This window comes from Anthonomus grandis, chromosome 11 (genome assembly GCF_022605725.1).
Source record: "Anthonomus grandis grandis chromosome 11, icAntGran1.3, whole genome shotgun sequence".
Taxonomy (NCBI): Eukaryota; Metazoa; Arthropoda; class Insecta; order Coleoptera; family Curculionidae; genus Anthonomus; species Anthonomus grandis.
The window spans coordinates 27,419,730-27,446,321 of NC_065556.1; the positions used below are offsets into that span (position 1 = coordinate 27,419,730).

At 30.6% G+C, this 26,592-nt stretch overlaps 1 protein-coding gene across 4 annotated transcripts in view; it reads right to left on the minus strand.

The window, feature by feature from the left end:
• Positions 1–26,592, minus strand: part of LOC126742177 (5-hydroxytryptamine receptor 1-like) — a 205,051-nt gene that overhangs the window by 43,804 nt on the left and 134,655 nt on the right. Inside the window, exons 1-4 of one of the 4 annotated variants that reach the window (XM_050448754.1) lie at positions 14,130–14,193; positions 11,793–11,927; positions 10,958–11,248; positions 9,174–9,352 (exon numbers count right to left, since the gene is read on the minus strand). In XM_050448754.1, the coding sequence (XP_050304711.1) occupies positions 9,174–9,352; positions 10,958–11,102 (324 nt within the window). In that variant the 5' untranslated portion in view covers positions 11,103–11,248; positions 11,793–11,927; positions 14,130–14,193. Of the gene's footprint in view, positions 1–9,173; positions 9,353–10,957; positions 11,249–11,339; positions 11,628–11,792; positions 11,928–14,129; positions 14,250–22,009; positions 22,146–26,592 lie in introns of those variants that run through there. The other 3 variants (XM_050448752.1, XM_050448753.1, XM_050448755.1) reach the window with 3 other exon arrangements.

Genomic DNA, 26,592 nt, shown 5'->3' on the forward strand with positions numbered 1-26,592 from the left:
TGTGTATTTATTTTATTTTTGTTTGACAATTTTAATTGGTATTTTGTTTTTTTTTTGGCTATTTTATTTTAGGCTTATATTTTATTTATACTTTTTCTGTATGTGAGATTTTTTGTGTTTTTGTATATGTATGCCATAGTCGTTGTTACATTTACTTGTTTATTACATTTTGTGCGAGCACCTACAAGCACACACTTTTTTCAATTTATTTGCATTTTTTTAATTTTTATTGATTTAAATATGTATTATATTATGCATTAACTTTGTAGCTGAAGCTAAATAAATACATTATTATTATTACTATTATAGTAAGAAATAAAATAATTTGTCTCTATTTTTTTGACATTTATGCCTAAAAAAGTGTTTGGATTTTTTTTTCCACATCAGGCACTTTAAGATTTTGTAGTCAAGAAGTAAAAAATGACCTGAAAGTAGAGGGAAAAAAATAAGAAATTACCTCATATGCCTGGAAGAAAAATAATATTTTTAATTATTATAATAATGTCTTATTATTAATTTTTCTTCAGATAATTGGAAGGAGTAAAGAGTGAACTCAAATGCCTGGAAATTTTTTTTTAATCCAGTCATCTTTGAGTTTTGTAGTCAAAAAATAAAAAATAACCTGAGGAAAAAAAATATTTTAATAATTTTAGGGAGTGACCATAAATTCATATTCCTTAAATGTCTGAAACAAATAAGAAGTAATGTTGAAAAGAAAAAAATTTTTTTAATTATTCTAGGCAGTTGTAAACGTTTTATTAAAAAAATTTTAAATGCTTGATAGAGGTAGAAACTTACCTCAAATAAATAAAAAACGTTTGGAGTTTTTTTCTATTATTTCAGGCACTTTGAGGTTTTATGGTCGAGAAATAGAAAATGACATAAAGCAGAAATATTTCGATTAATTCAAAGCAGTGACCATCAATTTCAACTTTTTAAATGCGTGGAAAAAAATGCATTTTTTCTTCTTTCAGGCACTTGTAGACTATAAAGATGTAAAAAATTACCTCATATCTGGAAGAAAAATAATTTTTCACTTATTTCAGGCAGTTGCGGTTGTTTTATTAATTTTTACCAAAGAAAGTTATTACTGCAAAAATATTTATATTTATTTATTTCAAACAATGGCAGCAATTATTTTGCCTTTAAATGCCTGAAAAAAAGTCAAGTGCCTAGATAAAAGGCTTGGAAAAGGCAAAATGACCTTAAAGGCCTAAAAAAAAATATTTTTACCTATTTGAGACAGTGGTCATAAATTTTCATTCTTTGAGTGCCTGGAAAAAGTAAGATATGAAATAATTGTTCCTTTATTTCAGGCAGTAGTAATGTTTTTCTTTGAATGCCTGCAAAAAGTAAAAAATTACATAAAGTGCCTAAAAACTACTATTATTTTAGGCACTCTTAGGCTTTATAGTCAAGAAATAAAAAAACGACCTTAATTGAGAATTTTTTTTACTTCCTAGGCACTTGAAATAAATTTCTACCTCTAGAATATTTGGAAAAAATAGGACATTACTTTAAAAGCCTTGAAAAAAAAATTGCCTTCACTTATTCCAGGCAGTTTCAGTAATTTACTAAATGTTTTTCTTTGAAGAGGAAGAGGTGAAGTTACCTTAAATGCCAACAAAAATTGTTGCAATCCATTATTTCAGGCACTTTTAGTTTTTGTAGTAGGAAAATAAAAAAAGAGGGAAAAAAGATTTTTAATAACTCAAAGCAGTGGCCATATATTTCAATTCTTTGGATGCCTGCAAAAAGTTAGAAATGACTTCAAGTGTCTGAAAGAAAAGTAATTTTTCACTTATTTCAGGCAGTTGCGGTTGTTTTATTAATTTTTACCAAAGAAAGTTATTACTGGAAAAATATTTATATTTATTTATTTCAAACAATGGTAGCTATTATTTTTTCTTTAAATGCCTGAAAAAAAACTCAAGTGCATAGATAAAAGGCTTGGAAAAGGTCACAATTACCTTAAACGCCTAGAAAAAATTATTTTTACCAATTTAAGACAGTGGCCATATAATTTCATTTTTTGAGTGCCTTGAAAAAGTAAGAAATGAAATGATTTTTTATTTATTTCAGGCAGTAGTAAACAATTACGTAAAATGCTTAAAAATAACTATTATTTTAGGCACTCTTAGCCTTTGTAGTCAAGAAATAAAAAAACGACCTTAATTGAGAATTTTTTTTACTTCCTAGGCACTTGAAATAAATTTCTACCTCTAGAATATTTGGAAAAAATAGGACATTACTTTAAAAGCCTTGAAAAAAAAATTGCCTTCACTTATTCCAGGCAGTTTCGGTAATTTACTAATTGTTTTTCTTTGAATGCCTGGTAGAGGTGAAGTTACCTTAAATGCCAACAAAAATTCTTGCAATCCATTATTTCAGGCACTTTTAGTTTTTATAGTAGGAAAATAAAAAAAAGAGGGAAAAAAGATTTTTAATAAATCAAGGTAGTGGCCATAAATTTCAATTCTTTGGATGCCTGCAAAAAGTTAGAAATGACCTCAAATATCTGAAAGAAAAATATTTTTTTAATTATTCCAGGCAGTTGAAGTCGTTTTATTAAAAATTTTTTGAATGCCTGGAAGAGATAGAAAATTGCCTCAAATTTATAAAAAACGTTTGGAGTTTTTTTTCTATTATTTCAGGCACTTTGAGGTTTTATGGTCGAGAAATAAAAAATAACATGAGGGAGAAATATTTCGATTAATTCAAAACATTGACCATCAATTTCAACTTTTTAAATGCGTGAAAGAAAATTAGGTTTTTCCTTCTTTCAGGCATTTGTAGACTATAAAGAAGTAAAAAATTACCTTATATACCTGGAAGAAAAATAATTTTTCACTTATTCCAGGCAGTTGCGATTGTTTTATTAAATTTTACCGGAGAAAGTTATGACTGGAAATATATTTATATTTATTTATTTCAAACAATGGCAGCAATTATTTTGCCTTTAAATGCCTGAAAAAAACTCAAGTGCCTAGATAAAAGGCTTGGAAAAGGTCGAAATGACCTTAAAGGCCTGGAAAAAAATATTTTACCAATTTGAGACAGTGGCCATAAATTTGTATTCTTTGAGTGCCTGGAAAAAGTAAGAAATGAAATAATTGTTCATTTATTTTAGGCAGTAGTAATGTTTTTTCTTTGAATGCCTAGAAAGAGTAAAAAATTACATAAAATGCCTAAAAATAAATATTATTTTAGGCACTCTTAGCCTTTATAGTTAAGAAATAAAAAACCGACTTTAATTGAGAATTTTTACTTCCTAAGCACTTGCAATAAATTTCTACCTCTAGAATAATTGAAAAAAATAGGAAATTACTTTAAAAGCCTTGAAAAAAAAATTGCCCTCACTTATTCCAGGCAATTTCAGTAATTTACTAATTGTTTTTCTCTGAATGCCTGGTAGAGGTGAAGTTACCTTAAATGCCAACAAAAATTCTTGCAATCCATTATTTCAGGCACTTTTAGTTTTTATAGTAGGAAAATAAAAAAAAGAGGGAAAAAAGATTTTTAATAAATCAAGGTAGTGGCCATAAATTTCAATTCTTTGGATGCCTGCAAAAAGTTAGAAATGACCTCAAATATCTGAAAGAAAAATATTTTTTTAATTATTCCAGGCAGTTGAAGTCGTTTTATTAAAAATTTTTTGAATGCCTGGAAGAGATAGAAAATTGCCTCAAATTTATAAAAAACGTTTGGAGTTTTTTTTCTATTATTTCAGGAACTTTGAGGTTTTATGGTCGAGAAATAGAAAATGACATGAACCAGAAATATTTCGATTAATTCAACGCAGTGACCATCAATTTCAACTTTTTAAATGCGTGAAAGAAAATTCATTTTTTCCTTCTTTCAGGCACTCGTAGACTATAAAAAAGTAAAAAATTACCTCATATACCTGGAAGAAAGAAAAATAATTTTTCACTTATTTCAGGTAGTTGCGGTTGTTTTATTAATTTTTACCGGAGAAAGTTATTACTGGAAATATATTTATATTTATTGATTTCAAACAATGGCAGCAATTATTTTGCCTTTAAATGCCTGAAAAAAACTCAAGTGCCTAGATAAAAGGCTTGGAAAAGGTCACAATTACCTTAAAGGCCTAAAAAAAAATATTTTTACCTATTTGAGACAGTGGTCATAAATTTTCAATTTTTGAGTGCCTGGAATAAGTAAGAAATGAAATAATTGTTCGTTTATTTCAGGCAATAGTAATGTTTTTCTTTGAATGCCTGGAAATAGTAAAAAAAATACGTAAAAAGCCTAAAAATAACTATTATTTTGGGCACTCTTTAGCTTTTTAGTCAAGAAATAAAAAACTGACTTTAATTAAGAATTTTTACTTCCTAAGCACTTGCAATAAATTTCTACCTCTAGAATAATTGGCAAAAATAGGAAATTACTTCAAAAGCCTTGAAAAAAAATTGCCCTCACTTATTCCAGGCAGTTTCAGTAATTTACTAATTGTTTTTCTTTGAATGCCTGGAAGAGGTGAAAAGTTATCTTAAATGCCAACAAAAATTCTTGCAATTTATTATTTCAGGCACTTTTAGTTTTTGTAGTAGGAAAATAAACAAAGAGGGAAAAAATAATTTTAATAAATCAAGGCAGTGGCCATAAATTTCCATTCTTTGGATGCCTGCAAAAAGTTAGAAATGACCTCAAGTGTCTGAAAGAAAAATAATTTTTCACTTATTTCAGACAATTATAATCATTTCAATAGTTTTTACGTGAAAAATAACCTCTAATTCCCGAAAAAAACTATATATTTTTTAATTCATTTATTAAATAGTTGAACCTGTCTGGAATGCCTGGGAACGATAATCTCAAATATCCAAAAAAAAATGATTGGATCTTTTTTTCATTATTAATCCCAAATATACCTATATTAAAACTTAATTAACCTTCACAAATTGGCATTAATCGCATCTAGGACTCTCGTATGCTCTTGCTAATGTAAAACAAGTAGGGTTAAGCCAGTCAATGGCCTAAACCTTATTTGCATACCTGGATTATCTCTATGTGCTAATTCGCATTAGCGTTCGCAATGTTCATTACATTAGATGTTTACGTGTAATTTAATTAAATTAATAAGAAAGGAAATTGGAGATTTGTGACCAGTTAACCATATTGAGTTTTTATGAGGCCTTAATCTAAGCAAAAACTTCTTTATATATGTAACATTTCCAACCTGAAATTGGTTAATCTACCGTAAATAAACACCCTATAAGGATTAGGGCTTAAAAATATGTGAAATATAAGCCCAAGTAGCCGGGAGTGTTATTTTTTCATTTCAGTAACCCCCTGATATCGTTCCGAACTTAAGGAGAACATAATGGAAAGAAAACTTTTCCGATTAATTAAACCGCCCTTTACATTTAATTAATTTTTTTTTATAATGGAAATGGAACTTAAAAGATTTGTTATTTTTCCCTTGGGTCACACTGCAACGGCAGTCAAATTGAACTTTCGTATTCCCTCACGGGGTTTATGAAGTTAATTAAGATTTTGGGACTTTTTAAAGGATACACGACTTATTTCTGGGGTTTATAAGGGATTTTACATTAATGTTTTCTCCCGCTAATATAAAGCGAAACCTCACAAAACAAGGTTGGAGAATGAGGGGGCGAAAGTTCGAAAATCCAAACCTGAATTATAAAGTTTCCAGAGTCACGTAAGAGCTCTATTTACTAGCGGCATTAAAATGCGATTTGAATAACTTTTGATTGCCGCGTCATGAAAAACCAGGCATTTTCAGTCGGAGGCACCTCTTTCGGAATAATTATTATTATATTTAGTTTTAGGTTTGAAATTCAGAGTGCGGCATGATTGCTAATATTGTGCTGGTTTTTTTGCTATTTTTCCCCCGTTCGTTTTATTTTGCTGGAGGGAGTTTTGAACTGAATCATTTAAATTAGAAATTGGAATTTATTATTGAGAGGTGAAAAATTGAACGAGCTGTATAAGTAAAAGTTTCGAGAAAAAAATAGAGATTCCTTTATTTCGTTCTTGCTTGTTTCAGGCTAGAAAAATATCTGTATCTCATTTTCTTAGATGAATAAAGTAAAATATATCCTCGCAAATACTATAAAAAAAAAGTCTTGATTTTTTTTGTTCGCCTTGGCTCAATAAAGGCCGAAACGTTGGCAATAAAGAGAAAAAGAATTGGACTTTACTTGACCCCACATCCAACTTAACCCTGAAAACTGAAAACAACTAAACCGGGACACTAAAATAACATATTAAATAATGGGAAATATTAGGAGGTTCGTTCTATTTTCTCTACGTGGGAAACTTATCACTTTGTCACTTTTTTTATATTTAATTTTTTTTGCGACATTTGAATTTTTCAATATTTCTATAGATACACTAAAAAACTTAAATTATTCTTTAATATATTTAAAGCAAGACAAAAACGATTAGCGTTGTCTGAAATTGGTGATTTTCTTTTGGGTAATATTTGAAGTTTCTTTTTCATGTATTCAAAGGAAAAATAGTGGTTACAAGTGTCTGCCAAATTATTAAAAACAATTATTCGCACCATTAACTTGAGGCCATTATCCTAACTTTCTTTATTAAAGATTAACTTTAATAAAGATTAACTTTTTTTGTTAAAGATTCATGGAACGATTGCAAATGTCAACAAACAGAAAAATTAAAAATATTATTTTTTTCCAATCAAGTGAGGTAATTTAGTACTGCTTCCAGGCATTGAAAGAATGGAAATTTATGACCAATGTCTGAAATTAAAAAAATACCTTTTTCCCTTTTATGTCAAGTTATGTCTTTACTTCATGCTTACACAAATTGTGGTGGAATATATTTTTCAGATGGGATGGTTGGTATTGGTTTTATTGGAAAAATTAAAAATCTTAAACTTTGGAGGTCGATATCTCGGCTTCTATGGGTCCTATTGGGAACATTTTAACAGTTTTATATTAGTTCTGTCGTTCTGAATACAACGAGATCATCCGCAAAGTCCTAGTTCTTCTATTAGCTAAGATCTTGCATTTTTGGAGTTCATTTTTGGCCTCAAAAACGGACGTCAAAAAATGATTTTTTCAGGATTTTCAAAGTGCTCTCATTCCACTAGTTCTGCTTGAATCCTCTTATACCCGGTGTTTTCGTGATCTAGGTGATCAGAATAAGACGCTGGTATACTAAGTTTGATTTCGAAAAAAATCAATTTTTGGTGAAAAACTTCGATACGGGAGGGTATACCCAAGAAATGAAAAATCCCAAACTTTGGAGGTCGATATCTCGGCTTCTATGAGTCCTATCGGGAAAATTCCAACGGTCTTATCTTAGTTTCATCGTTCTGAATACAACGAGATCATTTGCAAGGTCGCAGCTCTTCTACTAGCTGAGATCTTGCATTTTTGGATCCCATTTTTGGCCTCAAAAACGGACGTCGAAAAATGACTTTTTCAGGATTTTCAAAGTGGTCTCATTCCCTTAGTTCTGCTCGAATCCTGCTATAACCCGGTGTTTTCGCAATCTAGGTGATCAGAATAAGACGCTGGTATACTTAGTTTGATTTCGGAAAAAAATCAATTTTTGGTGAAAAAATTCGATACGGGGGGGGTATACCCCAAAAAATGAAAAATTCCAAACTTTGTAGGTCGATATTTTGGCTTCTATGGGTTCTATCGGGAAAATTTCAACGGTTTTATGTTAGTTTCGTCATTCTAAATACAACAAGACCATCTGCAAAGTCGTAGCTCTTCTATTAGCTGAGATCTTGCATTTTTGGAGCCAATTTTTGGCATCAAAAACCAGGTCGAAAAATGACTTTTTCAGGCCTTTCAAAGTGCTCTCATTCCATTAGTTTTGCTTGAATCCTCTTATAACCCGGAATTTTCGTGATCTAGGTGATCAGAACAAGACGCTGGTATACTAAGTTTGATTTCGAAAAAAATCTTTTTTTTTTTTTTTTTATTTATTTATTGACCTCGTGCTGAGCACATTTAGTCACGAAAAACCTCTATATATAATTTTTAAGTACTTAAACTAAATCGGACATATCAAACGACCATGCCAAGTCTGGGACTCAAACCCAGGGCCACACGACTGCTAGGCAGGTATATACCCACCCCGCTGCCGGGGCCGGCGATCAAAAAAAAAAAAAAAAAAAAAAAAAAAAAAAAAATCAATTTTTGGTGAAAAAATTCGATACAAGAAATGGAAAATCCCAAACTTTGAAGGTCGATATCTCGGCTTCTATAGGTCCTATCCAAAAAATTCCAACGGTTTTATTTTAGTTTTATCATTCTGATTACAACGAGATCATTTGTAAAGTCGTAGCTCTCACATTAGCTGAGATCTTGCATTTTTGGAGCCCATTTTTGGCCTCAAAAACGGACGCCGAAAAATGACTTTTTCAGGATTTTCAAAGTGCTCTCATTCCCTTAGTTCTGCTCGAATCCTCTTATAACCCGGTGTTTTCGTAATCTAGATGATCAGAATAAGACGCTGGTATACTTAGTTTGATTTCGAAAAAAATCAATTTTTGATGAAAAAATTCGATACAAGAAATGAAAAATCCCAAACTTTGGAGGTCGATATCTCCGCTTCTATAAGTCCTATCGGGAAAATTTTAACGGTTTTATCTTAGTTTCGTCGTTCTAAATCCAACGAGACTATATGCAAAGTCGTAGCCTTTATATTAGCCGAGATCTCGCATTTTTAGGGCCTTTTTTTGGCCTCAAAAACGATTGTCTTAGTTTTGCTCATATCCCGGTACTTCAACAATTTAGTATTCACTGGCAAAGGCTAATTAAAATTCATTTGTACGCAGAAAATAATAAGAAGAAAACCACTCAAACGCGGATTTTAATTTCAACTTTTTCAAAAGTCCGTCGGTAAAATAATAATCCCCGATTAATCTCGGTTTTATTAATCCGCACTGAACCAACTTTTAGACGGTTATTGGCACGGAGCGGGTAGTTAATTTATTTTTTTTCCTGTACAAGTTTTACAGCCGGATGATTAAAAATAAAAATATAAATTAGACGACGTAATAGTCGATTTCCCACTTAATTAATCGGGAAATTTCCCCGTTTAATTAATTTTCCAGGTCAAAAATAATTAAAACTATAAAAAGGGAGGGGGCGACTTAGATTTACTACCAAGGGCTATAGCTTATATAGTTAATACATAACACTTACCCAAAGGTTACAAGCGATCTCTCCAAATATCCATTTCCCTTTGATTTCGTAAATTAACGCCATAGGCATCACTAAAATGGCTACACATAGATCACTGACGGCTAAACTAACTAAGAGATAGTTGCAAGGACGACGAAGTTTCCTCACGAGAAATATACAGACGCAGACTAGAATGTTACCTGAAACAATTAATTAAAAAAAAATCCTTTAAAGCAGAGTCAATTGAACACGGAACGAACATTCGCTCACTATTGTTAAACCGATTATAATCAAGCTCTTTTGTTTTAAAGGGAAGAGTGAGGAGCGGATTTGTTAAAAAACTTTTAAACCGATTGATTAAAATTCCATTAAGTTCCTTTGTTTGGTAACAAAAAGCACTGCGTTAAACCACAGAGTTACTATCTGAGGTAAAACAGGAAAAAGTGTAATTTTCCGGTTTTATTATGCTAAAGGCTTAAGGGCGAATAGGAGGTTCTAAGGGATGCAAATTATGCTCTCAGATACTTTTTTGGACTGTAAATGGAAACATAAAAATTGATATTTATCACAGTCTTGGAACGCAAACAAAGACACGCCTTACATATAATAAACTAAAGCTTCCCTTAAAGTTAAATTTTTAATAAACTAAATGCAATTCCTCGGCCTTGTAGCAGCCCTATATCAGAAAAATAACTCACAAAACGTTATTACGTAACGTCTCCGTTAGGTTCAACCGATTTAAGGGAGCGAGAAACTTTTCGCATTTATTTTATAATAGTGTTTTCCATATTCTTCCATGGAAAAGTTTACTTGGTTCTGTATTACCCGAGAGAGAAGAAAATATATTTATAGAGAACTGGTCTGGAAAATCTGCTGTAAGTTCGATATGAACAATTTTTCCAAGCAGTTGTATTAAAAGTTCCTTTTCTGGTTATAGTTGGGTCAGTTAAGAAATCTAAACCATAAAACCTCCTAATAAATTAATCATAAAAATTCAACGTTTATCTATGTTTCCAGCCAAATTTGTAGTCAGATTTCACTGGAAAACCTCATTAGTAGCATCTGATTTGGTCTATTTAAGCTTATTTTTAGTGTTTTTTTGCATCTTAATTAACTTAATGTTCAGTTTTTCATAATTAAAAAAAAAAACAAATTTTTCAAGCAATTGTATGAAAAATTAGTTTTTTGGTTATAGATAGGTCGGTTAAGAAATGTAAACCATAAAACCTTACATTAAATTAATCATAAAAAATCAATGTTCATCAACGTTTCCAGACAAATTTGTAATCAGATTTCACTGGAAAACTCCATTAGAACCACTCAACTTGGTCTATAAAAATTATTTTATTTGAAACATAAATTCATACACTTACCTATGATAGCTAGGTCAGTTAAGAAATCTAAACTACAAAACCTCCCAATAAATTAATCATAAAAATTCAACGTTTATCTATGTTTCCAGACAAATTTGTATTTAGATTTCACTGGAAAACCTCATTAGTAGCATCTGATTTGGTCTATTTAAGCTTATTTTTAGTTTCTTTTTGCTTCTTAATTAACTTTATGTTCAGTTTAAAAAAAAAAAAATTTCAAACAATTGTACTAAAAATTTCTTTTTTGGTTAGTGCTAGGTCAGTTAAGAAATCTAAACCATAAAACCTCCCAATAAATTAATCATAAAAAATCAATGTTTATGAACGTTTCCAGACAAATTTGTATTCAGATTTTACTGGAAAACCTTATTAGAACCACCCAACTTGGTCAATAAAAATTATTTTATTTGGCATATAATTTCACACACTTACCTATGATCGTTGTAATAATAATTCCACCCAAAATAAGGCACATGGCAATACTTTCAACCAAATTATAACGAGAGGCGTTAGTAACTATAGTAGCATTGTAAGAAGAATCATTTGCAAGCACTATTCGAGAAATGTTGGTCTCCATACGACGAGTCTGCTGTTCCCTTGAGGGTGCTTTCAGGTGGTGCTGATGACTCTCATTGTGTAAAAAAAAATATCATCAATAAAATTTGTCCTTTTGATTCATTTGCCGCTGGTTGAACGAGTGCTTGGATCTATTCCATGGTGTATCTGAAATAGGAAAAAATTTATTTAATATATTAATCGAGTAAATCGTAATGCCTAAAACTTTTTAAGAAAGATAATCGTAGATTTCCTGCACCTCTGGTGGTTTTCCGGCTTATTCCCTCCATGGGTTTTCGTTTGCTTACCGCCCCCTTTGTTTGTTTTCCTTAACTTTTAGGAGAGCAAACGTTCCCTCCCAAGAAAGATGAGGATTTAAGCACTAACAATTAAATCTTTGTGCTCGGTTCGCTTTGTGGATTTTCCCGGGTTAATTAGCTCGTCTGTTAAGGTCAGTTAAGTTTTCTTTAATTGGCTTATCTAGGCAAAACAATTTTTTTTCCTTGGATGATGCTAGGTCAGTTTGGAAATGTAAACTATAAAAGAACTCGTTGAATAATTGATGAATATTTAACTTTAAGCTAGGTTTCCAGACAAATTTGTATTCAAAATTCTCTGGAAAGCCTGTTTAAAGTTATTTCATTTAATCCGTGACGTCAGTTAGAGGTTAGGAAGAAGTAGCCTTAATTGCCTGGAGGACAGTAAAACTTACTTGAAATCCCTCATAAAAAATTATTTCAATTCCTTAGCAGCCATAAATAAATTATTATAAATTTCTGGTATATGTAAATAATTACTTGAAGAGCCCAGAAGTGTCCCAATAATGTAGAAATAATAAACGAAGTCCCTAAAACACAAATAATTATTAAAAATGCTTGGAATTTAGAAAAAATATTATTTTTTTAAGAAGAATACACTAATAAATAAAAATACATTAAATTATTAGTTAACAAAGGATGCAATAAAGTACCTTTTTCGGACAATTAGTATTTTTAAATGAAATTGCTGTCTCTATTACCCTAAATAATTAAATTTTTTAGGTTTGATGCCATAAAAACTCAATTTTCCTACTCAGTTTCAATTATCAATGATGCTAGGTCAGCTTGAACATCTGAATTATGAAACCTCTCGTTAAATTACTCTTAAAAATTTAACGTTTATGTACGTTTCCAGATTAATTTGTATTCAGAATTCTCTGGAAACCCTATTAAGAAACATCTGATTCAATCAATTTAAATTGAGAGTGATATTTTTTTGTTTTTCCATTATTCTTTCCTAGTCACTGATAGATAATTAATTAGTGAAAACAATGGCAAAGGTGGCTATTGGAAAAAGGGAGCAAAGCATTGATCTTCCAAAATAACCTGCTTATTTGGTTTAATCGCAGAATTTTATTAAGTAGGGATTGGATCATGTATTGTGAGATATTGGAGTAATTTTTCACGGCTCTGACGAGAAAATTCAAATTGCAACACTATTAAGTTTAATTGGAACGTCGACTTATAAACTATTGAGAGATCACCTTCCCAGACTTGCTAAAGGACAAGAAATTCCAGAATCTATTTACCCTCTTGGATAAGTACTTTGGTCCAGTTTTAACAATCTGGAAGGAAAGAACGATCTCCCATAAGTCAAACTAGAGACAGTCCAGGAATGGCATGCAAGTGTGAGGAAAACCCAGAATTTATCATTTTAAGGGAGAATTATTACTTCGAACAATAAATCAATTAAATTTTCAAGCTTTTGTATTGAGTTTCTTTTTAAATGATGCTAGGTCGGCTTGGAGATGTAAACCATAGAACCTTTCGTTAAATTGTTCTCAAGATGTTAATGTTTATCAATGTTTCCAGACAAATTTGTATTCAAAATTCTCTGGAAACCGTATTCATAGTCATCTAATTTAATCTATTTAAGCCAAGACTCTAATTTTAATATTTTTTCTTATTCTTAATTAACCAAAGCCGGTGTAGGTTCGATACTAAAAGAAAAACTTAATTTTTCCAAGCAGTTGAATTAGAAGTCTTTTCTGAATGATGCTAGATCAACTTGGATATCTGAATCATAAAATCTCTTGTTAAATTATTCTTAAAAATTTAATGTTTATCTACGTTTCCAGATAAATTTGTATTCAGAGTTCTCTGGAAATCCTTACTAGAATCATTTGATTTAGTCAATTTAAGCTAAAAGTATAATTTTTTATTTTCCCATTATTCTTTTCTAATCCTGGGAGGATAATTAGCTTTTCTTTTTTTTTAGAAAATTACATTTTTGTTAAATACTCTCCCTATTACGTCGAATTATAAATATCTTTGACATTTTTCCTTTCTGATTCCTGTGAATTAGTTTAACCTTTCAGAAATGCTGATTTTTTTGTTAAATGCAAATTCTTAAATTAAGACTAACTAACCTTAGATAACGGGATTCTTCCTTAATTTAATCTGATTCTCCCTTTTTCAATCTAGCCATTTTCAGATAAATTACTCAATATATTACAAATTCATACACAAGAGTTACTATTTTCTATCCTAATTCCTTTCTGGAATAGACCTAGGTGAGTATGGACATATGCACCCCAAACTCCTTTACTGGATTTATCCTCAAAATTTAATATTACTAGACATTTCCAGACAGTTTTGTATTCCAAATTGTCTGGAAAAGCTGTTTAGCTTATTCTAATTTAGTTAATTTAAGCTTGAGAGTATTTATTGCATTCATTTGCACTGTCCGGTGCTATAAAACTGGTCAAGGGCAACCATGAAAGCTTATTAAAAAATTGTAAATTAATGGAAAAAAAATACAGCTCAAAAAACTTTTAATAAAACAGTATCCTTTGCATTAGGGAGTTTTATTACCCAGGTTTGTCCCAGCCAAGTAAACCTTAATAAAGCACACACATAAAACTTATTACTTATAATAAAAATTGAATTACGTCATAACGTAAAACCTTGACTTTATTATTAGGTTTTAGTTAAAATTGGCCATGAAGTGGTAGAGAGAGAAAAGTCTGTTATGCTGAAGGATAAAAGCTGTTTAACTAAAAGAAAATTACCTTTTTAAGGGTTTTTTTCCTCACCACTGAAACACCCACGAATAAAAATCCGCACTATATGGAGCGTTATTAATCAAAATTCAATAATTATCTTAACAGATTAGTGTGCTTTAAGTGTTATTTAATCAATTTATCTAATAATAAAAATTAGCCACTTGAGAGGTTTTATCAATGTTTATAAACAGTAGCTGCAGGAATTCAATGCAATGCTTTTTTATTAGCGTAATTTCCACAAATATGGATTCGGTGTCTGAATAGTTGGAAGTGCGCCAATAGAAATCCATCCCGAGCCCGTATCAGCGTATTATGTTTTTTTTTCGATTTGGCTCTAGATCAAAAAAGGTAGGAGTTAGGTTAACCTGAAAAAATCTAGTCCAATAAGATCTAACTTAAGGGTAAGTCGTAAAACAATATATTTTACTGGAGGTGACTTCCCCAGAGAGAGAATGTCAACGGTCTCACGTAAAAGTAAGTAACAAAGCTATTTATCTGGACGTCTGGGATGTACGTGACACTTTTATGAAGTTTTTTCGTCTGTGTTTTCTTGAAAGGTAAGCCGGTCAGAGTGCCGAATGACATAAACGAATGAAACGAACCCCTATTTATTTTTAAAGTTTTATCAACATAATGCTATAATTAAATTTTCTTGTGTCGATTCACTTTTACAATTTCCCCTTCAGGGAAGACTTAGTTGAGGAAAACCGTCTTTTCTCGGCACATCAAAGCATTTCACTCGAATAAATGCATAACATTAACGAGGAAAGCTAATCTCTGTTGACCTTACGAGTGCTCGCTTATGCAAACAAGGGAAAACCACGATAAACCGTCGTATTGAATGTAGGTCCTGCGAAACGGGAAATTGCACTTTCAATTTCGGTCGTTCACTAGGGACGACAATAATTCTTTTGTGATTTCCCTTTGTCGCTCGCTTTTTATAAGAAAAGACGTTTTCTCGTTCGGAAACTACGGACGTCCGACGAATCTAAATGGAAATTTTGTTTTGTCAAAGCTTTATTCTATTTAACTGCTTAATTATTTATCAAAGATTTATTGTATAAAACCGTACACTGTATAATTAAATACGTGTAGAGAAGGATCCTTTTTAGGTTTAAATTTTTGTTTGAAAATTCACGCTCCTCATCGGTTTGAATATTTATTTATAATTTATTAAAAAAATATGTTTTGTTATATTTTTTTAATTTTCTTTTTTAAGTGTTTTGTCTCTATAATCCTAAATACGCCTAATATTATATTAGATATACCATATAGGTTTTTTACCAGGTCATAGTACTATAGATGAAACAGAACAGGTACTGGTATTTTTATTGACTTGGCTAAGGCTTTTTGTACGGTAAAAAGTTAATTAACAAATTTTACAATATACGCATATTTTCAAATTTAAAAGAACTCGTTACCATTTATAAATCCTTAACTGCGTCAATTGTGAGATTGATTATATAATAATGCAATTTTTATATAAAAATTATTCATAAGTGTATTTTAAAAACCACATTATATAAGATTCCTATGTTGGTGGTGTGTTCAATAAATCGATAGGTTTTTACGGTAAAGTTCTGCCTTATATATACATAGATTTATATTATAACATCAATTTGTTCATACATTCACAGTCGTGATATTATTAATGTAAACGTATGACGTTATCGGCGTAATTTCTTATGTCCTAACGTAATTTTTTATACGTTTTCAAGGATTTCACGTAATTTTTTGTTTAGGAATCAGGAGTATTTATTATTTTATATATATTATTTTTTATGCTTTCCAGAAATTTTAATTATTTTTTAAATAACTATTCTAGGTAATTTCACAGGCATTTGACGTGATTTTTGATTTTTCCATGAATTTGACGTAATTTTGGGATTTAGCAGCATTTTTTTGTTGTCCAGGTTGACGTAATGTTTTTCTCGATACTTGACGTAATTTATAATTTTTTTCAAATACTTCTCGTTGTTTTTTCGTGCTTTTAGATACAGTTTTCTCAAAATCAGACTGATCGAGTAGTAATTTTTTAAATAAAATTGTACGCTATATTTAGCCTTTATTGAAGTCTAGCTCTTTTTAAAGGCAGATTTCTCAACAAGTATAGAATCCATCTTCAAAGTTCCAGTGGTATTTTTATACTATTATACTTCTGAACAACATGAGACTACCCATAAAGTCGTAGTTATTATAGTTTTTAAAATATTATACGTTCAAGTATTATTTAACCACTAAAGTCAAATTTCACGATTTTTTGCTAAGCAGTGAACACGGTTGCTGCAAAATTTTTTATTTAAGAATTCGCAACCTTCATCGGTTTAAATATTATTGTTAAAGGAAAGAATAATTACTTCTATTGCCTGATAGATAATAGTTTTTCCAGGCTATATATAACTTTTTAGCCTCTTCCAGGCATTTTAAGGCCCTCTCACTTCTTCCAAGCATTCAAAGACAGTCATTGCTAAACTTTTTTCCAGACTTTTGAGGATTTATTTGATCTTTTGCCACACCTTTTAGGTCATTTCTTATGACATGAGTTGCCTGGAAAAAATACCAAAGCAGTGACTCCTATTAAAAGGTAAAAAAAGTATTTTTTCTAGGCATTTAAGGTCTACTTTTTACTTCTCCCAGGCCTCTTTTGCCTTTTCTAGATATTAGAAGTTCACTATTGTTTCAACTGCCTGGACAAAATTTAGACTTTTTAAATGAACCACCATCATTTTCCAGGTTTTGGTCTCCTACCACATATCGGGTCGAAGTATTAAGAAGATATTGGAGAATGAAACACATTAATTTGCTTCCTTTTTTACGTACAACCACTGCTTAAAATAGGAAAACAGATCCAGGCATTTCTTTTGAGGTTTTCTCTATCAAAGATATTTACATTTTATGTCATGGAGTTTTTCTGGATTCAAAGAACGTTAGACCATGACCTAGCAAAGTATAGTTATCACCTGATAGCGTCCTGGAAGTAGAAAGACATTTTTCTTATAGCAAAATATCACTCATCTCACATTAAGTTATGCATCAAACTGTAAAAAATGTGTCCTTATTAATTAAATTTCTTTGGTATTCTTATTACAGTCTCTCTATAAGGAAATAAATTTTTAATGAAATCCTGAACGTATGTAGCCCGTCCTTTCCTTTGTTTCATTTGAGAATTCTCAGCCTTGATCGATTTAAATATTATTGTTTAAGGAAAGAATAATTACTTCCATTGCCTGATATATAATTTTTCCAGGCTCTATATAACTTTTTAGCTTCTTCCAGGCATTCAAAGACTGTCACTGCTAAATTTTTTTCCAGACGTTTGAGGATTTATTTGATCTTTTGCCAGACCTTTCAGGACATTTCTTATAACATGAGTTGCCTGGAAAAAATAGCAAAGCAGTGACGCCTATTTGGATAAAAGGTAAAACAATATTTTTTCCAGGCATTTAAGATCTATTTTTACTTCTCCCAGGCCGCTTTGGCCTTTTCTAGGTACTAGAAGTTCACTATTGTTTCAACTGCCTGGAAAAAATTTAGACTTTTTCAATGAATCACAATCATTTTCCAGGTCTTAGTCTCCTACCACATATCGGGTCGAAGTATTAAGAAGATATTGAAGAGATTGAATGAAACACATTAATTTGCTTCCTTTTTTACGTACAACCACTGCCTAAAATAGGAAAACAAATCCAGGCATTTCTTTTGAGGTTTTCTCTATCAAAGTTATCTACATTTTATGTCATGGAGCTTTTCTGGATTCGAAAAACGTTAGACCATAACCTAGCAAAATATAGCCATCACCTGAGAGTATCCTGGAAGTAGAAAGGCATTTTTCCTATAGCAAAATATCACTCATCTCACATTAAGTTATGCATCAAAGTGTAAAAAATGTGTCCTTATTAAATAAATTTCTTTGGTATCTTATTACAGTCTCTCTATGAAGAAATAAATTTTTAATGAAATCCTGAACGTATGTAGCTCGTCTTTTCCTTTGTTTCATTTGAGAATTCGCAGCCTTGATCGATTTAAATATTATTGTTTAAGGAAAGAATAATAACTTCCATTGCCTGATATATAATTCTTCCAGGCTATATATAACTTTTTAGCTTCTTCCAGGCATTTTAAGGCACTTTTTACTTCTTCCAAGCATTCAAAGACAGTCACTGCTAAACTTTTTTCCAGACGTTTGAGGATTTATTTGATCTTTTGCCAGACCTTTCAGGACATTTCTTATGACATGAGTTGCCTGGAAAAAATAGCAAAGCAGTGACGCCTATTTGGATAAAAGGTAAAACAATATTTTTTCCAGGTATTTAAGATCTATTTTTACTTCTCCCAGGCCTCTTTGGCCTTTTCTAGGTACTAGAAGTTCACTATTGTTTCAACTGCCTGGAAAAAATTTAGACTTTTTCAATGAATCACAATCATTTTCCAGGTCTTAGTCTCCTGCCACATATCGGGTCGAAGTATTAAAAACACACTAATTTGCTTCCTTTTTTACGTACAACCACTGCCTAAAATAGGAAAACAAATCCAGGTCTTTTGAGGTTTTCTCTATTAAAGGTATTGACATTTTATGTCATGGAGTTTTTCTGGATTCGAAGAACGTTAGACCATAACCTAGCAAAGTATAGCCATCACCTGAGAGTGTCCTGGAAGTAGTATAGCAAAGTATCACTCATCTCACATTAAGTTATGCATGAAACTGTAAAAAATGTGTCCTTATTAATTAAATTTCTTTGGTATTCTTATTACAGTCTCTCTATGGAGAAATAAATTTTTAATGAAATCCTGAACGTATGTAGCTCGTCTTTTCCATTGTTTTATTTAAGAATTCGCAACCTTGATCGATTTAAATATTATTGTTTAAGGAAAGAATAATTACTTCCATTGCCTGATATATAATTTTTCCAGGCTATAGATAACTTTTTAGCTTCTTCCAAGCACTCAAAGACTGTCACTGCTAAACTTTTTTCCAGACATTTAAGGATTTATTTGACCTTCTGCCAGACCTTTCAAGACATTTCTTATGACATGAGTTGCCTGGAAAAAATACCAAAGCAGTGACGCCTATTTGGATAAAAGGTAAAAAAGTATTTTTTCCAGGCGTTTAAGGTCTACTTTTTACTTCTCCCAGGCCTTTTTGGCCTTTTCTAGGTACTAGAAGTTGACTATTGTTTCAACTGCCTGGAAAAAATTTAGACTTTTTCAATGAATCATAATCATTTTCCAGGTCTTATTTTCCTGCCACATATCGGGTCGAAGTAGTATTCTTACTATTGGAGTACTATACGAGTACTATTGGATATTGGAGAATGAAACGCATTAATTTGCTTCCCTTTTTACGTACAACCACTGCCTGAAACAGGAAAACAAATCCAGGCATTTCTTTTGAGATTTTCTCTATCAAAGGTATTTACATTTTATGTCATGGAGTTTTTCTGGATTCGAAGAACGTTAGACCATGACCTAGCAAAATATAGCCATCACCTGAGAGTATCCTGGAAGTAGAAAGACATTTTTCCTATAGCAAAATATCACTCATCTCACATTATGTTATGCATCAAACTGTAAAAAAATGTGTCCTTATTAATTAAATTTCTTTGGTATCTTATTACAGTCTCTCTATGGAGAAATAAATTTTTAATGAAATCCTGAACGTATGCAGCTCGTCTTTTCCATTTCCAATAGGAAGGAGAGATGCTGCTGCCGGTGCAGCTTTTTCCTCATCTATTTTATACGCCCCGGCACACAAAGGGGGGCGCACTACCTGGAAACGTTAAAGAACTCGCATCGAATAAATGAATATTTAATGCGTTTAATCGGTCTATTTTTAATATTTACTACATGTAAGGCCAACCTATTTTCGTATTTTTGGGAAAGTCGTTTTTCCTTATAACTCTCGAGTTATTAAAGATAATCTTGTTATTGCTTTAGAGTGTTATACAAAGGTATACGTAGATTAATTATGTGAAAAAATTTTGATTCTAAGTTGAAAATTCGCATGGCTGCAACGATTTTGATAGAAGGTAGTTTTGTACGAAATTTCCTTTAAGGGTAACTTGATAACTATTCCAGATAATTAAATAAAGTTTCTCTTCCAAGAGAGGGCATTTTCTGTGGAAGACTTTCATATATTATCCATTTTTGGGAGTCTAATACTCTCCAAGCTATAGTCAGTTTTGTCAGCAAAGTCCCAATGTTGATCAAACTTATGGGTTTTGGAATTAAGTTAAAAGTTTAAATTTTTCAATAACTCTTGGACATTTCTCTAGATAATTTCCAAACTATATAAGATATCTTTGTAATTTTTTTACAAGATTTTGAAGAAAACCTTATAGATTAATTATGTGTAACAAATATAATTTTTAATTAAAAATTGGCTTTACTACAATAATTTTGCTTTGAGGCTAAATTAGTACTAATTTTTTTATTTTGTTTCCAAATAATGGACTTCTCGTATAAAAAAACTCGTTTTCTGAAGAACAATTTCATATAGTGGCCATTTGTTTTAATCTAAAACTTTCTGAGATAGAGCAAGTTTTATCTGCAAAGAACTAGTGTTTTGTCAGCAAAATTGCTGATTTGATATATTCATTGACTTTTAATTTCTAGTTCAAGGAGTATTCTCAGAAAAAAAATCAAATACTTTAAGGATAAAGAATATTCCATAGATCTGGAACATTCCAAAAATACATATATTTAGTCATGTCTTTCAAAGGCTTGTGGATAGCACATTGTTCTCAAATAATTCAAAGAGCTCTTGCCAACCTTAAGAAAATCAATAATTTTATTGGTTTTCACCTGTGTTCTGTCAAAATACAGGTTCTAACTTATGTTATATGCAAAATCAAATTAACGTCACGAAAATCAACATTTTTGATTATTATTTTAAGTACTTGAGACTTTTCAAACAACTAAATTTCATTGATTGCATTAAGCTTTCCCCGGACAGCTTTTCAAACAAATCTCGACTGAATTGATGCCTTATTGCATAATTGAATTTTTAAATAGTTGATTTAATTTTTCAAATTAAATTGATTGAAAGGTTTATATATACATACCAATTCCCATTAAATCTCTCTATTAATTTTTCTTCCTCGAAAAATCAACAAATCAAATGGCATATATTATTATTGAAAAACACCCCGAAATATATAAATATCGAATTTTATTTACGTTTAACTGTTTTTTTTTTGTTTTTTCCCCAGCACTTGAAAACCAATTTATTTTATCAATCTGATAGACCGCGGTTGCAAGTTAAATTAAATTACGGATAAAATTTTCCAAAATAATTAATTCGTTAAAATAAAATTAAATGAAACATAGAATGTGCATCACTTGACTCGAATTAGTTGCACATCAAATTTATACTGGAATTTTTAATTTTCCACCCTTAGAGCTTTAATCACCCCTTGATTATTGGAATAGTTTAAGAACTAACCCAGAAAACAATTATCCAGTTTATTATGCCGAACATTCAGGAAACTCACTTTTAAATAAGCGGCTTTTCCTTCATAAACCCACCATAAATTCAAACATCATTTATGCGTTAACGGTTATCCACTGTACGTGAAAAATAGAACATACATCTAGTTAAAAGCATCGTTCTCCGTAATAGAGTTACGGACATGATGTATGGCCATATAGAAAAAAAATACGCGGGCGTTATTTATAGAACGTTGGCTCTAGAGGATGACAAATGTGTTTTGTCTAAAATAAATAAACCGTAATGTTACTTGTGACATTTTTGTGTCTTGGAAGTACGTCTTGTTTTGTGTATATTGATGGGATCTTAAGAATAACATATAAAACATGTTTGAGACATAAGGAGCTTATTCTTATTAGGCCACTCTCATTTATATGATTATAAAATTAATTATTGTTACCTTTATTCCAAAAATCCAACTGCATCCTGTAGAGACGGTCTAGGAGAGCATTTTGTCCTTTTTTAGGATATCCCGTGGTTATTGATGAGCATTTTAGTACTTGTAGCCTATAGGTTCTTATGCTTGATCGGGATTTCTGTAAGAAGCATTAATGTGTGAGAAAAATGACGTAATGAGGATATTTTTTTTAAACAGATAATTCTTTTGGCATACATTTTTTTAAATTTCATAAAAATAAAAACTTATTACACATTTTTGGACGTAAGTTAAATTATGCAAAATTTCAAGGTATTTCTGGGTGAAATGTCAACGTTTTTCAGTCATTAGAGCTTCTTCCAGGCAGTTGAAGTTACTTGATAATAAAGTCTTTGCTTAGCAGTATGAGCTTTTTTGGTTTAAATAGAACCCAACTGCCTGGAATTAAAAAAAAAATATAGACCCATGAATAGTCTCTTCCAAGCAGTTAAAGTTAAATTTTCCAGTTTTTGAGAGTGGGTTTTTATAAGAAATACATTTTTTAAAATTTCTAATATAACTTAGCCACGTACCTGAAATTAACAACAAAAAACTGAAAAAAGACACTTTTAACCCTCAAATCGATGTTAAAGTCACTCAGAGATCCAGAAATCGTAAACGATCGCTATGAAATTATGTCTCCGGTCTGTACTTGATTCAGTCACGTTTAAAAAATAATTTTTCTAGAAGATTTAGAATGTTTCTATAAAGTGAGATGCGGTAAAAAGTTAAAAAAGGCACTTTTGACCCTCAAATCTGTGTAAATGTCACTCAGAGATCCAGAAATTACACACGATCGCTATGAAATGATATGTATCGTCTGTAATTGGTTTAGTCTTGTCCTAAAAATGAATTTTTCAGAAATTCCAGAATGTTTCTGAAAGGTGAGATACGGTAGAAAGTCAAAAAAGGCACTTTTGACCCTCAAATCTGTGCAAATGTCACTCAGAGATCCAGAAATCATGCACGATCGCTGTGAAATAATATGTATCGTCTGTCATTGGTTTAGTCTCGTCTAAAAAATACATTGTTTGGAAAATCCAGAATGTTTCTGGAAGGTGAGATGGTGTAGAAAGTCAAAAAAGGCACTTTTGACTCTCAAATCGGTAGAAATGTCACTCAGAGATCCAGAAATCATACACGATCGCTGTGAAATGATTTGTATCATCTGTAATTGGTTTAGTCTCGTCTAAAAAATAATTTTTCCAGAAGATCCAGAATTTTCCTAAAAGGTGAGATGCGGTAGAAAGTCAAAAAAGGCACTTTTGCCCCACAAATCGGTAAAAATGTCACTCAGAGATCCAGAAATCATACACGATCACTGTGAAATGATATGTATCGTCTGCCATTGGTTTAGTCTCGTCTAAAAAATAATTTTTTTAGAAGATCCAGAATTTTCCTGGAAGGTGAGATGCGGTAGAAAGTCAAAAAAGGCTTTTTTGACCTAGTATGTGGTATTCGGTAGTGTGTCATAAAAAAATGATGAAATGAAAATTTTTATACAGGGTATTATAATTATTTATTTTATTAATTTTTTAGTATTAGATTTATTAAAATCTCTAAAATTATTACATTATTCTTATTTTTGATTTTCTATGTAGCTATTATGCTAATAACAAAAAATTATTATTAATATTATTATTATTAATATTATTATTATTATTATTATTATTATTATTATTATTATTATTATTATTATTATTATTATTTTTGTTTTCAACTGCCTGGAATTTAAAAAATATTTTTCCAGGTAACCGGAGTCATTAATTTTTAATTTTTTGGAAACAGTTTTTCAATAATTTTTTTTATGTCAAAAATATGACTCAACTACTCGAAGGAATACCAACGAATTTTCCAAGCAATTAAAAAGTAATCCTCTCTTGCATGGTAATTCATGAACAGTTAAATAAAGAGAATATTTTAATATCACTTAGTCCAGGCACTAGCAACTGGAAGATTTTATTAAATCCTGTTATTTGTGGAACTTTATATTCCTATCTTGGACCTCAACTGCCTGGAAGAATACAAATAATTTTTCAAGAAACAAACCAAATCTGGACATCCTTTGATACTTCAAGACACATTCTTTATAACTCTAATGATTCTTTAACGTTCTTGGCATTCTAAATGAACTAAAGCTATCCAGAAGATTGTATTTCTTCTAATTTCCGAGATCTAGTACATTTAAAGGTCAATTTCAAGATTTAAAAAGTCGTTCGAATGCAAATTTTCAAAGTGCTGCAACATACCTACGGATCTTGTCAAATGTCATAGAAGCCCATTATTATTATGAGTTAAGAGTTTTTGGAAGTAGGACTGGAAGAATTTTCTAAAAAATCCCAGTATTAATTTTAAGGATTGCAGTCGGGGTTTTGATATCTGGATAATCATTGTTGAAAATTCCAGGTGGCTGATCTCTTTTAAAAAAAAATGAGTTTTTGCAAAATTACCAATAAATCAGAGCTCAAATGGTACCTCGACCTATAAGTCTCCTAAGTTTTCCTATATAAATGGATGAAACATTTTCAAATTTTAAGTTATAGAAAGCAACATTTCCTCGTTACTCTCACTAATAAAGAACGTTTCATGAGCCAAATTCGTTATGAAATATATAAGATATAAATTCTTGGTCCTATTTTTTCGATATTTTATATATTCAACCACTATAAAACCTCCAAAAAAGACCTTAAAATATCTGTCAAAATAAGCTCCTAGAATTCATTCAAACTCCGAATCAATTTAAAACATATAAACCCAACGCAAATTCACTTATAAACGAAAAGACTGTTATGGCATAAATGTGTACTCGTCGTCATCGAACGAACCGAACACTGTCCTTTTTCTCCATTTTTCGAAACTGCTTTCAATTCCGTGCATGTCAACGGTATTTTTCTTATAAACCATCGCCCTACCAATAAATAATATTTACAAAAGCCGTCGATCAATTTAAAAATAACGATCAAAGAAATCGAAACGAAAGCCATTTTCCAAATCCACTTTAATGCCGCGATATTCGGGAATATACAAACGATTTTTTTTTCAGCGGATTATCACTTTGATTCGTGTTGTAATGGTTGATAATTGATTTTTTAATGTTTTTAAGCGGACAGGAAATTTGTTGGATTTTGGCCAAAAAAACTAGATCTTGTTAAAGCTTCTCTGTTATTATTTAAAAAATGAGTGCAGAATAGACCACATCCATTTGGTTTTCTAAAAATAAATGAACAACAGCCCATAAAATGCTTTTAAGCATTTTATCGCGCCTTTAAAGGGTGAATAATTAAGCAGGTCATCAGTCATAAGACTTTTATTATTATTACGCAGCTTAATGTTTATTTTAAAGCTTCAACAGGGGCTTGATTAATAAAAAAAACGTAGGATAAACGTTTTTTTTTATTAAATATAGTATTGTCTACAGTATTGTCTATAGTCTTGTTATAATAGTATTATAACAAGAAGGTTTTTATTTATTTTTCCGCTAAAAATGAAGTTTCTTTTTTTTTAGTCAAATGAATCTAATCGATTACAAGGGAGTTGCTAGAAATCCACATTTTTGAACAGCATTCTCTTGAAATTATAGAAAAACGGAACCAAAAACACTGTAAAAAATTTACGCATTGCCTCTTTTAAAATACGGCAATCTATCTTGGACCTAGGAATCGTAAATAATCATTAGACAAATTGTTAAAAAAATATTTAATCTATAAGCATACAAAATTTATTTTAAAAGCAAAAATCCTAGAAAACCAAAAGAAAGTAGGGAAAATTCTTGTAAGAATAAAAATAGTAATAAAAAATGATGAAATATCTGCATTTTTTTAATTATTTATTTGTTTTCTATTTATTTATCTATTTTATATTTATTTGTTTTAATTAATTGGCAACTTTTATCATAAAACTAATGCTTTTTCACCCCTGTTAGTTTAGGTTTCTAATATTGCCTTTTATTTTTCAGTTATTGAGTAAAAGAACTTGTTATATTAAAAAACAAGGAAAGGAACGACTGGAAAATCCTTTAAGAGCTTAAGATATCAGAAATTGCAAAATGTGAACCAATAAAAGTGAAAAATTATTTTATTACTTACAGGCACTCTGATTTCCGCAATTTCTTTTAGGAAAACCGAAAAAAATATTCAGTTTACTCCTGTTTTTTAAATTTTCAATTAATTTTCTTAGTTAACCAAATTGGTAACCTTCCAGGAAAAAATATAAGATCATTTGGAAAGCCTGGAAGTTATGAAAAGTTGATCTAACAATCTGGAAGAAATTTGCTTCAACTGTCTAAATAATTGAAAAACGAGGAAAGGGATAATTATTAGGGATCATTTTGTCAAACTGCATTTTTCAACTGCCTGGTAAAAATAAGTTGATATTTTTTTCAGAAAAAATTGGAAAATTTTTTAAGGAATTTAACAATCAAAAATTGCCAAATTTTTACTACTAAAAATGAGACAGGCATGTAATAAGAATTCTACTGAATTTTTGGGTTTAAAAGATCAGCTTTTTACTCTCTTTAACACGCTTATATTACCTCAGGTTGTATATATGTATGTATGTATATAACCGAA